Source organism: Channa argus, chromosome 13 (assembly GCF_033026475.1).
Source record: "Channa argus isolate prfri chromosome 13, Channa argus male v1.0, whole genome shotgun sequence".
Lineage (NCBI taxonomy): Eukaryota > Metazoa > Chordata > Actinopteri > Anabantiformes > Channidae > Channa > Channa argus.
In genome coordinates, this window is record NC_090209.1 from 12,614,405 (window position 1) to 12,628,820 (window position 14,416).

General features: G+C 40.1%; 1 protein-coding gene across 6 annotated transcripts; it reads left to right on the forward strand.

Annotated features, from left to right (window-relative positions):
* The first annotated feature begins 1,364 nt into the window (after nt 1-1,364).
* Nucleotides 1,365-14,164, forward strand: tead3a (TEA domain family member 3 a). Of its 6 annotated transcripts, XM_067527406.1 has the most exons (14): nt 1,365-1,385; nt 1,537-1,777; nt 6,924-6,988; nt 7,182-7,244; nt 7,342-7,404; nt 8,737-8,748; nt 9,139-9,249; nt 9,356-9,399; nt 9,510-9,568; nt 9,650-9,783; nt 9,919-10,089; nt 11,748-11,888; nt 11,971-12,123; nt 12,505-14,164. In XM_067527406.1, the coding sequence occupies exons 1-14, from the start codon at nt 1,380-1,382 to the stop codon at nt 12,616-12,618; spliced, it is 1,377 nt and encodes a 458-aa protein (XP_067383507.1). In that variant the 5' UTR covers nt 1,365-1,379; the 3' UTR covers nt 12,619-14,164. The 6 variants fall into 6 exon arrangements, with proteins under 6 accessions (XP_067383507.1, XP_067383508.1, XP_067383509.1 ...); XM_067527407.1 differs by lacking the exon at nt 8,737-8,748; XM_067527408.1 differs by lacking the exon at nt 7,342-7,404.
* Nucleotides 14,165-14,416: the final 252 nt, after the last annotated feature.

Here is a 14,416-nt window from a genome sequence, read left to right on the forward strand (position 1 = left end):
TTTTATGGAGACTATAAATCTTACAATCAAATGTTAGTCTTATTCAGCTTTTTTAAAGCCAACAGATCTCTGCCTTCCTAAAACAAATAGGGAATAAATCTACATCACAATGCCACTGATGCCACTCGAGGAAGCGGTGATCATGATTGGAATGATTGACTTTATTCTGTAAAGTGCCTTGAGATGACTTTGTTGTGAATTGGTGCTGTATAAATAAAGTTGAATTGATTGGAATGGTTCATTACAATGATGTGTTAGATAATGTAACAGTTGGCATGTTGGTGGGGCTAGCTGTCACTAACTAAACCACAGTGCATTGATGGAGTCTGCAAATAGTCTTTGTTTGAAGTAGAGATGTGTCCCCATTTCTTGCCTCCATGCTGAAATGCTAAATGCTAACACATGCTAAATGTTTGGAGAAGAGACAAGGTGGAAGAGGTTGGACGTCTGTTAAGGCAAAGAAAGGAGATTCAACCAATGTTCTGTAGTGTTAAGATAAATTACAGCTACATGTCCTGGGAGCTACAGTTGAATCGACTTAATATTGCAATCCAATGCATAGTGACATTTTTGAATCACAAACTATTGTGCCACAGTGCATAGTTTCGCTCTTTTCAAGAAGTTTACCAAATTTATTTCACTTAAGGTGCCATTGATCTGGACATATTACTATAAAAGTTATGTTGAAAGTTCATCCCTCCAGCAGGTTTTCCCAGGAACCTCTGAAGCGCTGCTTGAGTAAGCATTTACATTTTTTTTGTTATATTGTTGTTCATTTTACTCCTTTTGATCCACCGCTTCTCCATTGCGCAATTATTGATTCCAGTGTTCTTCTGGGAAAAGTCAAAGCTTTAGAAATTGTTTCGTATCCCTGCCCCATAATCTGATTAAAACCATTTGAAGGCCCTGTATTGCCCAACCTCACTAAGTCTGGCCAATTACGAGACCAATTCTGCCGTTTTACTTTGGAAAACACCCTTCCCTAATCTTCAGATCTGTTACTTGTAGTTTATAATACATTAAACACATTTTATAACTTACTGCTGATGCAGCGTCATCCTCCCGTGTTCTATGCTACAGAAAGGCAATTTCTCCACTTTACGCACCTACTAATAACCTAGTAGTATTTAATTTAATTGAATTTCAGTTTAAGAATAAACCAACTAAAAATTCTTGTTACCATATAAAAATCAAGGGATTTTTATTTTTGTTTAGTTTTCTGTTAACAATTTCTTTGCTTTTATGAATCTGTTATTTTTTCTTTGCTAACCTTTCCTTGCTAAGTAAATGTCTATAAATGCAGAAAAGTCTTAACAACTAGATGTTCTCAGACTGTATACTTGTTGTTTTATAGATTTCAATAGAGGATTGGTTATTACATGCAGGTAATAATCTATCAAATTAATTATAATACAAGATGTGTCATGTCAAATCCCTCACATGACCTGTTCCATGTCTGATTTTTTTTTCCCCCTCGTGGTCATTCCATCATAACCTAAAACAACAGAAGGATGTTTTTTTTTCTGCTTGTTAAAGGTGTGTTGGGGCCGAGCCGTCATCATTGCGTCAGAGTGGAGTTGCCGTGGCAGCCCTGATGGGGCGCAGGAGGATGGTGGCAGTGGAGAGGGACTGGGGGACGGGGCAGACCGTGGATTGGATGGCGACCCTGAGGGAGTGTGGAGTCCAGACATTGAGCAGAGCTTTCAAGAAGCTCTGGCCATCTACCCTCCCTGCGGCCGGAGGAAGATCATACTTTCAGATGAGGGGAAGATGTATGGTGAGGAAAAATTTTTTGCATGTGTTAGATGTCTTCAGAAATTGTTAGCATACAGAACAACAGAATGTAAAGTGATGAGACTGTCTTGCTTACATAGATGGCTTTTGACCAGACATTTATTGCAGGCGTAATAGCAATGTTTCCACAATATAGATTTTGCACAAAAGACACAATTTTACAATGGCCCTTACAAGACAGTAGCATCAGTCCAGCATTTATTTGAAAGAAAAATATCAGTGTCCAAAGTAATTTGCAATAATAACCAACTGTTGTGCCTGCAGTTCTGCCTGTAGCTGTCTGTCTGAGAGTAATGTTAAACCTGCTTGGCTGTGATTTAAATAATGTTGTTGTTGTTTTTTAAATGATACTGAACAATTGTGCAATAATACCCTCAGGCTCCACATAAGGAAGGGAGTGAGTGTGAGTGGAAGAAAAGTGGTGTCGCTAGTTATGAGGGCTGGGTGATGTATCAAATTAACTTGAATTTTTGTTTTTGTCCTATAAATATTCCTAAATTGAGATTAGTGCTTCCTCGGCTGTCACTTAAACACCCATGCAAACAGTTTTCTGAAGGTCCGAAAGTAATGTCAGATGATGCCATTGTCTCGGAGATGCCTGCACATGTGTTTGCCTTGCTAGTCAACAAGCTGGAGTAATGGTGTCTGCAGCAGGTGTCAACAGAATTAAACCATAGAAAGGAAGTCATGTTACCACAGTGTTACTTAAATGCGAAACATTCCACCCCTTCTTTCTTCAGCTTTTCTTGGTACATGTGTGAAGGTGTCTTTGTTTGTACGTAGGTTATTAGCTAGCATTTATTTTGCGACAAGGTTATTTAGCTTTGAGGTTAAAAGGCAGCCAGCATTGACTTGACAAAAAGAAAGAGCAGTTTGACATCTAAGGTCACGTTAATTCATATACGAAGAGGTTGCTTGATTGCTCAATTCACTGAGATGCTAATTTCTTAAAGGTTTTTTTTTTATTATTGGTCTATAGAACTGCAGTGTTATAGTTTATGAAAGCATGAAAAATAATTTGTTATTAAGGTGATTTTAGGATGCTGCCTGAGTGTGACTTTGTTGTGATGGAAATGCGATATGCAAGCCAATGCAACAGAAAGGAACATTTCTTTTTGGAATTAAGGCATTTTCTCCTTTTGTGAAAATGTGGGCTCATGGTGTTCACCAGCCCCACTTTTCCTCAATAAACAAGGGTAGTCCCGAATGTACACACATGCTCTTACTGAAAAGTTACACTGACACTTTGAGTATTACCCACCAGTCTCTCATTTTCACAACTTTCAGTTGTGTAAAGCACAACTCCCCCAACTGTAGGGTCGTTGCCTCTCAAACACAATACTGCAAAAAACTGTTTTTACTATTTTTTTCCTAATTTGTTGAAATTTATTTACAAATGAACAAAGAAAATATATTTTTTTAGGTTCATGATTAAACAGTAAACATTGTAATATAATTGTACTTTCATCAGTTTGTTAGTTGGCCATCTTTAATCAAAATTTCACCCCAAAAACCATCTATAAAGGATCCTAATATATGTTCACCTTGTTTTAAACCATTTCCATCCAACCCCCTAAAATCTACTAAGAATTCAAAGTTTATCAAGTTGAGTATAAATATCTGTGAGACTTAAATGTGCATTTTAAATCTTGTATCTGTCCTGTAGTAGTGACTGCTCTTATTCATAAAACGTTTTGTAGAAAAAGTCCTAAAAATGTCCTAAATTGGCAGCCTGATGGCAGTTTATCTTTTACATATTAAGGAACTGAAGTCACAAAAATTTAACTTCCAAACACTTACACCCGATAAGTATTTATTTTATATATCTGTGTAAAAAAAAAATGTCAGTGTTACAGCAGCTTTGGGTTCAAAGAGAGTAGGCTGTCCAATAACCACAGGGTTGCGGCTCGAGCCCTGGCTCCTTTGGTCTATGCGTCTGACTACCTGGGCAACATGATGAACCCTAATTTGACTTCTGGTGTGTAAAAGTGTAACTTGTAGGTTGCTTTGGATAAAAGCATGTGTTAAATTACTTAATAAACTATAAATTAGTGTGTCAAAAATTTTAATTAATCATTCATCTTCTAATGTCATACCATAATTCCTAACTAATCTGCCAATGTGCCTTGTTTTGTCCTCATGTTAAAGTGTAAATTTAACATTTTTGAGTTCTGATTATTAAAGATGAAATAAACAAATGTGACTTTATATGGAGGAGTGGAGGGCTGCAGGAAAGTATCTGTCCTGTTTTGGGAAATGGAGCCCATTGCTCTGTCTGAGTCAGCCTCTTTTTTTGATTTTGGGGAATTCTATGTTCTGGTGACTTCACAGAGCTGATGTGACTCAGCCTGATGTAACCTCAGTCCCTAAAGAATCGCATCACTTCCCAGAATGAAGGCTGGTGATGTCAGTTCATGTCTATATATGATCAACAATTACAGCAGCACAATCCGTCTTTAAGGTTTATTTTAAATACCTTTTATCTTTAACCTTTTCGGATTTCTAACAACTCCAGCAGATTAAATAGTGAGCAGCTCACCAGTTACGATTAGACACAAGTAGATCATCAGGTGTGGGTTTGGGTTGGGGTTGGGGGAGGCAGAGAAAGAAAGAGCTGACCAAGCAGTCTGTAGTGACCACATTCTGGAAATCAGTTAACTATACATGGGCCTCTCCACTGTTTTTCCCTCCATTCCCACAAGTTGTCTGTCTGTTTAGGAGTTCTGCCAGTGAGCATGGCCAAATCTGACTAAATGAACACAGGCTGTCCTTAATGTGAATGTCATACAGCAACTGAAACTGCTAGCTTGACCCTCCGTGTGTGTGTGTGTGTGTGTGTGTGTGTGTGTGTGTGTGTGTGTGTGTGTGTGTGTGTGTGTGTGTGTGTGTGTGTGTGAGAATGCAGTGCAGTAATGAGTCTCATTATCCTGGAGATGCCTGATATTACATACAGTCAGTTCTGAACAACTTATACATACAGATGTGTGCCCATTGTAAACATTTTCATTTAATTTAAAAAGATTAATGTTAAGATACAAATCAAAATAAAGGCATCAATGGTTACGTATTGTAAGCCCAGATTCTATGACTATGTTGCGCAGCCCTCTGGCTGTAGCATAATGAATCAATCCCTGCGCGCTCGTGCCAGCTGAAGCTGTATAGTCCACACCCACCAGTTAGTGGGCCAAAAGTTCTCATGGTGTGTTCAATTATATCCGCAATCGCACCATAAGAGAGCGGCGACTGTAGCACTTCTTCCCTCTAACAGACCTTTTTCTTTCAGCCAGCAAGAGGTACTGGTGGGACCCAAAAAGCCAGAGAGCTGCGCAACATAGTCATAGAATCTGGGGTTACCATACGTAACCATCGTTGTATTTCGTGTGTTGCTTGCCCTCTGGCTGTAGCATAATGAACCAAATGCTACAGCAGGATGTAGTTCACGCCCCACTAGTGCCATACAGCAGCTAGGAGCAGAACCCTGCCTCACAGCTGGACCGAACCATGAAAAGCGAAAGGGGCGGGGGGGGTCACAGCTGTGAATTCACCGGCAGGCAGAGGGAGAGCAGATGGAAAAAAAGGGGGGTGCCCACCACTCGATGAGCCCACAGAGGACCTGGGGACTGAGCTAGAGAGACAAGACAAACTAACCGTCATCAGTGTGCACTCTGGGGGTAGGAAAGCACTGAACTGGAGAGTGAGGGGTGTGAAACGCCTTGAAGATAAAACCGGATGACAGAGCAGGTGGGGGGCCATGATGCCGCCAGGCCCTCTGGTGGCTGGGGTCAGAGGATAGGTATTGGTAGGAGATCGTGGCAGCATATGGCTTTACAGTGGTTAGGAATAAGCCTCTGTCCCAGAGGGTCTGAAGAAAAGACAGAACCTGAGGAAGAAGTCATGAAGGGGCAGACACGCCCCTCTCCACGCACCAGCGCTGAAAAGATTATCACTTTGCTACATAGGAGGAAGTGGTGGATCTAGCTAGCCCTTGCCCCCGGAATGGTGGCCACCAACCGGGCGAAAACCCCTGGTCGGCTAGGCGCTCCCTCTCAGGGGCCAGACCCACAGGCTTGGCGCAGAACTGGGGGCTGCAGATCATTCCTTTGGCCTGAGACAGCACGTCCACACGCCATGGGAGCTCCCAGGGCTTGACCCGAGGATCTCGAGCTGTGAGGGAGAACCAAAGGGGGCACTGGGCATCGCCTTTGGCTGCAAAAAGGTCCACCTCGGCTCTGCCAAACCTGCACCAAACCTCTTGGACCAGCTCTGTGTGCAGCACTCATTCCCCGGGGCATAGTGTCCGTGGCTGTGTTCAGATGACTGCAGCACCAGGCACAGATGATTTAGGAAGCCCTCGTCGTATTGCCCATATGAACGAGGACGTGGCGATCCGAGAGCACCGGAGTAAAGTCCTGAAGAAAGTCCAGCGCATTTTTGTGGAGACACATAAGTAACCCAGATCTGGACCCACCAGTAGGGGGGTCATGAACAATCGTCTGCAATGACGCACAGGATCGATCTGCAGGTGAGAAAACCGGTGCTGCAGTCATCTGATGTGTAGAGGGCGAGGAGAACCACCGTGAGAGCCGCAGCTATCATACCCAGCAGCCGCATGACTGAGTGAGCTGATATTTGCTCTTTAGGAAGGAATTGCTCTAGTTGGCACAAGGCTGAAGGAAAAAGAGGGAAGAAGTCCTACAGTCGCCGCTTTCTTATGGTGTGATTGCGGATTTAATTGAGCGCACCATGAGAGCGATAAAGTAGCAACTTTTGGCCCATTCACCGTTGGGCGTGGACTATACAGCTTCAGTTGGTAGAGCTTATTATACTAAATTTCGAGACAACACAAACACAGATGTTTTCTGCTTGTATTGGGGGGGGGCAGGGAACGGTAAAAGTAAAAGCCTGACTCTACTGGAAGTCTGCTACCAAGAAGGGCCACCTTTTTTCTGCCACATAGGTAATTAAAATGTGTAATGATAATTTATGGGCATGGTGATTGAAGTTATTAAAATAGATCACCATCCCTTATAATCCTATCAGTGCCTTATTCTCTGTCATACTAACACATATTACCCTGTGTGTAGGGTGTTAGTATGGCCAATATGTTAACGGATTTTTTTCTGTTGAAGGTCGGAATGAGCTGATAGCTCGCTACATCAAGCTCCGAACAGGAAAGACACGCACACGCAAGCAGGTATTTGAAGACTACAATTTACACTTGTTTCTTTCTAATAGTAGTAGCATATGTACCTCCTGTTCTTTATTTTTTAATTTTTAATCCACCCATTAAATTTGTTAAAGTATTATTCATGGACTGTGGCTGTTTTAAATTGCTACATAATTCTCTGAATGTGTGTGTTTTAATGGGGGTCACACTGGCCTCTTAGGTCTCTAGTCACATTCAGGTTTTGGCACGTAAGAGGGTACGAGAATACCAGGCAAGCATCAAGGTGGGTGCCTGCTGAATCGACTCTCCCTTTCTTCTGTAGTCATACCCCCTCTTCTTTCCCTTTTTCCTCCCATCGTCTTCATCCTGGCTTTCTTCAGGTCTCTAGTCACCTGCAAGTCTTGGCCAAGAGAAAGTCTCGTGAGATTCAGTCTAAGCTCAAGGTACACATGCTCACTGCTAATGCTACGCTGGCTGCTTTGCTCTGCATGTCCAACTTAACCCATTAAACCAGCTTAGATGTTTAGATGTCAGTGCGAAGAGAAGCAACTGTCACTCACCATCTGCTTGGTTGTCTAGCGGTATAACAGATTGTCTTTTACACAAACAACTTTTGGCTGAACAGGTTTTAAGCCATTAAGGAATAAACATGATTTAATGATTTACTTGTTATTATTGGTGAATGTCATTTTATGTGATCCCAATTGGCAAAAAAAGAGAAACCTTCTACACACAATATGTTTTCCATTAATCGTAAAGGTTTCATGAGAGATTAATTAGTGTTGGATTATGAATTAAATTTTATCCCAAAATGCATGACCTATCTATTTAGAATTGTCATGATGCCACAATGTATAACACGAGAATTACGTTCAGCTTACAAAGAGGGGCACTGAGATGGTGCTGGTCGAGGCGAGGATGGGGGTGGTGTGCTTGGGCTTTGCAAACTTATGTATTCATGCATTTTACTATTGTTTGTGTGCTTGTAGGGCCTAACACGTACTCCTTTCTGGGCCTATTTTAAGCTATGTGGTTATTTTGTGATGTAAAATAGGGTGTTTGTATGTTGTTTGTCTAGCATTTATCTAAATATCTTTGTGGGAAAAGTGTTTTTGTTACAATGCATGGCAACGACCGATTTACAGAGTTTAAGAGGTTTGTGGCTTTAGACAAATGATTGCATGAGATTCAGTAGCTATCTTGGTTGACCTTAGCATGTGCATGGCTTTAGTAATGCATATGAAGGCCTTCATACACACGGACATGTACTGAGTTTTTAACGTAGCCTTCATCCAAGAACACAAAATGAATTTCAGTTTTCTGTTTTGATACTGATCTTCATGTTCTCACTCTTGAACACTTCCCTACCCCTTTTTTATCTTTTCTATTCAAGTACTTGTGGTTTTTCCATGTCCTGTAATAAAGGCGCTTTGTGACATCATTTTAACTCACAGACAATAACTGACAGACTTGCTGCTCTCTGTACACATTTGAAGAAGGTTAACTGTTAAGATTTCCGAATCAGTCTATTTCATGGTATTAATGACAGCAATTGGCTTGCAACCTGCACACATCAATTGAAAGTAGCTTGTTCTATTAATTTATGATGAATGATTTTGAGCTTAGTGAAGGAGTGTTTTGACCAGGTATGTTTGAGGTGAATTTACTTCAGAGTTATTTGTAGCGAGTAAAGTGTTTTTAGCTTGGTGATTGTGTAACCTGCTTTTGTTTTGAATGTACTGAAGTTAATTAATAACATGTCTTTTTTGCCATAGGCCATGAACTTGGTAAGTTTTGGTTATATAACTACAGTGTTCTGCTTAAGGCTTTTTGCTTTGTGGTTGGCATCACATTACTGCTAGTCCACAATGCCATTTTACTGCCAGACTCAAAATTTGTGCTCATTGCTCTTTTGTTTTTAGTGGCTTTAGTTAAATGCTGGTGATGGCTTAAGTTAGTTCACCTAGATATTTAGCTTGGTACACCTCCTGCTTTGGCCTCCCCTTTCATCTGCTTTGCATTCTGTCCTGTCTTCCCTTATAGTTACTGCATCATGTTAAAGGAGGCTGTCTGCCCTTCTGTCTAAACTGGCTTTGATGTTTTGCTAACTTTTATAATCTAAGTTTTTACTAGGTTTTCCAACACAGACCATTATCATTTATCACTTTCCCATTCAGGATCAGGTATCCAAAGACAAGGCGCTGCAGACAGTAGCCAACCTCTCATCGGCTCAGATTGTGTCTGCAAGTGTAATGAAACCCCAGACTCCCTTCCCCCCGCCAGTCAGAGTGAGACACAAACACGCGAACACACATGGACATCTGTTCTTTTCTACCTTTTAGGTAAAGGTTTAGTAACACTATCACCACCATTTCCCTTCTTTCCTTTGTTTAGTTTTGGCCCAGCACTGTGCCAGGACAGCCTGGACATTCTCAGGAGTAAGTATCACTGGCAGATTGGTTGGTTTAGTTTAACACACCGAAAAACGTCATGATTAGGCTGGTGCAGTCGCACAGATTTCAACACCCTTTTTTTGTTTTTTTAACAGCATTAAGCCATTTGCACAGCCATTGTACACACTACCAGCTCCTGTCCCTGCACCGATCAGTAAGTGTGACCATAAAATTTGATTAGTGACTGTGATATTGTTGTGCTAATTGTGATTTTCCTGGTTTAAATGTTTGGCAGGTTATGAGCCCTTACCTCCCCCTCGACCTGCAGCCATAGCAGCACCTGTATGGCAAGACAGAACCATCGCATCAGCAAAACTACGGCTAATAGAGTACTCTGCTTTTATGGAGACCCAAAGAGACACGGAGACGGTATAAAAACCCTTTCAAAAAAATCTGGATTTACAATATCTTACATGTAGATGTTTTTGATAAGTCGTCAATGTGAAATTTGACGTCTTTTCTCCTTTTTCATCTTTCTTACCCTTTCTTTTTTTTTACCAACAGTATAAACACCTTTTTGTACACATTGGCCCATCAAACCCAGTCTACAGTGACCCTGTGCTTGAGTCCATCGATGTGAGGCAGATTTACGACAAGTTCTCTGAGAAGAAGGGAGGTCTGAAGGAGCTTTATGAGAAGGGGCCACACAACGCATTCTTCCTCGTCAAGTTCTGGGTCTGTACATGAAATCAGGGTTCCCACTGAGATAAGATATATTTATTTTCAGAAATTTTAAGAGGGATGTTTGAAAAATGTGATGTTTGAAAAACATTAACACCCACGTTAATTTTAAATTAAAATATTTTTTTAAATGGTTAAATAAATGTGTTAATTATTAAGTTAAAGGGTTCAATGGGTAAAAATAGGACTGGGAAGCTTAATGCAGAAATTGTGAAGAAGATACTTTTAAATATTGGGTGGGAATAATATGCACAAATTGCAAAGAAAGACATGCATTATCACCAAGGTAAAGTCTTTTTCACATATGAAGTCCGAACATGGTTTGGAGAAACAGAGACATTGTTTGAGTTTCACGCATGTAACACACAGCGGGAGTGAGAAAGAGGCGTGTTTGCATGTGAAACTCTGTTTCAGTGCACGTACAGCGTCCACAGGAGGCACAATATGATGAAAAACATAGGCTGTGGGAAACTGTGTTTTGTTTTGTTTTTTACAGCACTTTGGAGCCATGCATCTAATAAAACAAAACATCCTATCACTTGTTACAACTGAGGTCAAATGAGAGAAATGTAATGAACGCTCCTGTTCGCTGGCTTTAAATCCTCCCACGTACATAATATGGACATTGCACTGGGGGGCTGGAAGGACAAAGTCCGGATAATGTCGAGAGCACCTCACCCTAACATTTGTGTTCTCACATACACCCCCTCCAGACAAAGTCAGGAGAATGTCAGAATTCCAGTGCATGTGTGAAAGGGGCTTTCGATATCTTTCAAGTATCACCTGAGAAGTGCTTCTGGTGAGACGCGAGGAACAATCCGCCCGCCATCTTCTCTACAGTGGGGTACTCGCAGTGGCCAGTTATCCAAACAAAGTAGTAGAGCCCTTTGGGTTGTCTTGTTCTTGTTGGCTAAGAAGTGCTAACACATTAGTGGACAAGTTTCATTGTGGGATCCATCTAACCATATTGCTCCCCAGGAGAACCACAATTATTTCCACAGTAGAGACTTTGTATGGTAATAGAGCGCTGAAAAAGAGCATGCTGCAGAAAGCTCAGTATGTTGTGCTAACAAGTGATTACTGAACACAGTAAGGAATAACCACTACCTGTCAGTTTCCTTTATCTATTAACTAAATTAACTGAATTACGTCTAAGTAAAACTTCAGGGCACCACTGAAACTTTATTTTTTTTTGAAAATATGTCATTAAACAAACACGTCCTTTGCAGTTATTCCATATTGATTGGTGATTTAGCATGGAATAATTACAGAATTAAAAGTATCTGACAAATCATGTCATACAGTTTTAGGTTCAAACCTCCTACACCACAAGGGGGAAGCAATGCCACTGGGATGATGAGGCTTAGGTTAAAATCAGAAAAAAACTTTTTATTAGGAGATGTTTGTTATGCTGTGATTCATTAAGTCCTCTACATTTTTGGATAGGAAAAGTAGCAGGTTAACTTTGACGTTGTTTAGAAACAAATAAATTTGATTTGCGCATGTGAAACATTAAAACATTTTACTAACACAGATGCATATTATTCAAATCTACACAAGATTATATTTATTTTTTGTAATAAGAATAATAGTATTTTGTACATTTTCCTGTATTAATTTCTCTCTCCGAATCCACAATGTGCGTGACCCAGGCGGACCTGAGCAGCGACGTTGAGGAGGGTTCTGGTGCATTCTATGGTGTGAGCAGCGAGTACATTGGAACAGAAAACATCACTATCAGTGTCTCCACAAAGGTCTGCTCCTTTGGTAAACAGGTGGTGGAGAAGGTTGAGGTGAGAAAATTAACCAACTAGAGATGCATAGAAATTGCTTATTTTCATATGTTTTTTAAAATTTTTGCGCATCCCCATTCAGACAGAATATGCACGTATGGAAGGTGGAAAGTATGTGTTCCACATCCAACGTTCACCCATGTGCGAATATATGATCAACTTCATCCACAAGCTCAAACACCTGCCAGAGAAATACATGATGAACAGTGTATTGGAGAACTTTACTATCCTACAGGTGTGTGTGTGTTTCATTCGTTTTTACAGCAGCATGTCATTTTAGATTCAGTGTTCAGCTTTATTTTAGTTGCAGCCAGGATACCAAACCAAACAGAGAATAATGGTGTGTAAATGGGTAAAACTGGACCATTGGGTGAAAAGAACAAAATAAATCTCTAAGCAGTGAAATGTACTTTTTTGTTTGTTTCTTTTTAACCTAATCAAATTGAATTTAGAGGAAAGAAATTCATATTCTCAACTAAATGTGCTTCATTTAGTACCTCTATCTTGTAAGTTTACTCACCAGTTATTCCTTCATCTGTATCTCTGAACTCGTTTGTTTACTGTACATGATTTGTAATTAATCCACTTGTTGTCATCTCTTTCTGTCTCTTGCTAGGTGGTGTCTAATAGAGAAACCCAGGAGACGCTGCTGTGCATCGCCTTTGTTTTTGAAGTGTCCACTAGCGAACATGGAGCACAGTACCATGTTTATCGACTAGTCAACGATTAGCAGCATGTGAGGTGCATGCAGAGACTCCAGAGACATTTTAAAACATATAGCATTAATACTTTTTCCAGCCCAAGCACACAGAATCCCCACTCTTGTTTTAATAGACCAACAGTCACACTCTAGTCACACCTGATGTTTAATGCGTAATTATCCCCACTGCTGCAAACTATGCACATATCACACAACATGCCATGATGTAAACACTACATTGTATATTCAAAGATTGAATCAAGTCAACTGGATCCAAGCAGCTACTTAATATCAGGACTGAAACTGAAAAGTTGTCTAAGTGTTTCTAACTAGGAAAAAGAAGTCCAGTTGACATGATTCGATCTTTGGATAACCAAACCTGGATGACTGAGAATCTTCAGACTACATTGTATATTAACCTTTCAAGATCATTCTTGTCAGTGTAATTAACCAGACAGGTTCAAGATGTGATGTTCCGTCACGCAATAGGAGATTTAGCTGTGATACGCTAAAGTAGACCTGATCGGGCTAAAGCACAGGTGTGATTTATGTGAGACGAGTTTGAATATAGGTTGCCAAACAACTCATTTATTCAGTGTTGATGTAACTCTGCCACAGTGACTATTTCTTCTCCGGTTTGTATTATTTCTGTAAGGTAGGCATGGATTGAACCTGTCATGATGTATTTTAGTGTGGAACCATGATTTTTCAGTTGGTTGAATCAAAACTATCATCACAGACAGTATGAATATGCCTCTTGCTAGACTGCAATACACTACAGTAAAGGTTTATAAGTTGTATTTATATATGAAACACAGTGTCGAAGTGTAGAGAGCCATTATGTTTTGTGTTGTCTTTTTATTATTTTTCCCCCCCACACTGTTTTAAAGGTAGACAGTGCACAGGGAAAGATTGTGATCAAATAAAATGTTTTCATGCGTGACTTTTGGAAAAAAAAAAAAAAAAAAAAAAAAGTTCAGTTTTAATTCACATTTGGGTGTCAGCAACATTTTGATTGAATGAGTCATCTTACTGTTCGTGAACATGATACTGTTTTTACACCGACTGTGTGGGCTTGCTGCAGTATTTCTACCTCCACATGAGTTGGGACAAGAATGTGCTTTGGTTCATTAAAGCCTTAACCTGAAGAGCACTGATGTATAGGATATGTACACTACACTTGTAATGGTACTGTTTATAAGCCAAAACAAGGTATATAGACGTAAATTTTGTAATCTTTTTGTATTTTACCAACACAATGAAATGTGTTACACTAAGCATAAATGATGGGTGTATCCGTTTTTTTCTTTTTTGATGTATACAAAGTGATGTATGGTACAGACCTCCTGTAGGTCATCCATAGTGCACTGGGCTAGGTTTTCGCCTGTTAACACTAAACTGTCCTGCTCTCACTTGCTTTTTTTTCTTTTTTTGTTCTCTCTTTTTTTTTTTTTAAATGTTTTTGTAAATAATGTTTTGAAATTCTGGTACACATGACTACCAGCATTTTTATAGTATTTCATGACTTTGTCAAACCCTGTCCTGTCAAGACCGTATCTAAACATGTTGACGGGAATGATTTGTCTATTCACTTTATATCATGAAAGTAAGAGCCATTTGGTTCAGTTTTAAATAGGAACATCTGTTAATACTCACTGTGTGGTCAGCCAGAACTTATTTCTTTCCTGTCTGTGTGCTCTGGTTGGTTGTGCCTCATCACTCCATTGACCAAGTCTGCTCATTGAAATAAATCCATGCCTTTATGCTGAACAATAAAATCACATGGTGTCTGCAGAATTATGAAGCTTTTTAGAGTCTTGATGGTTTA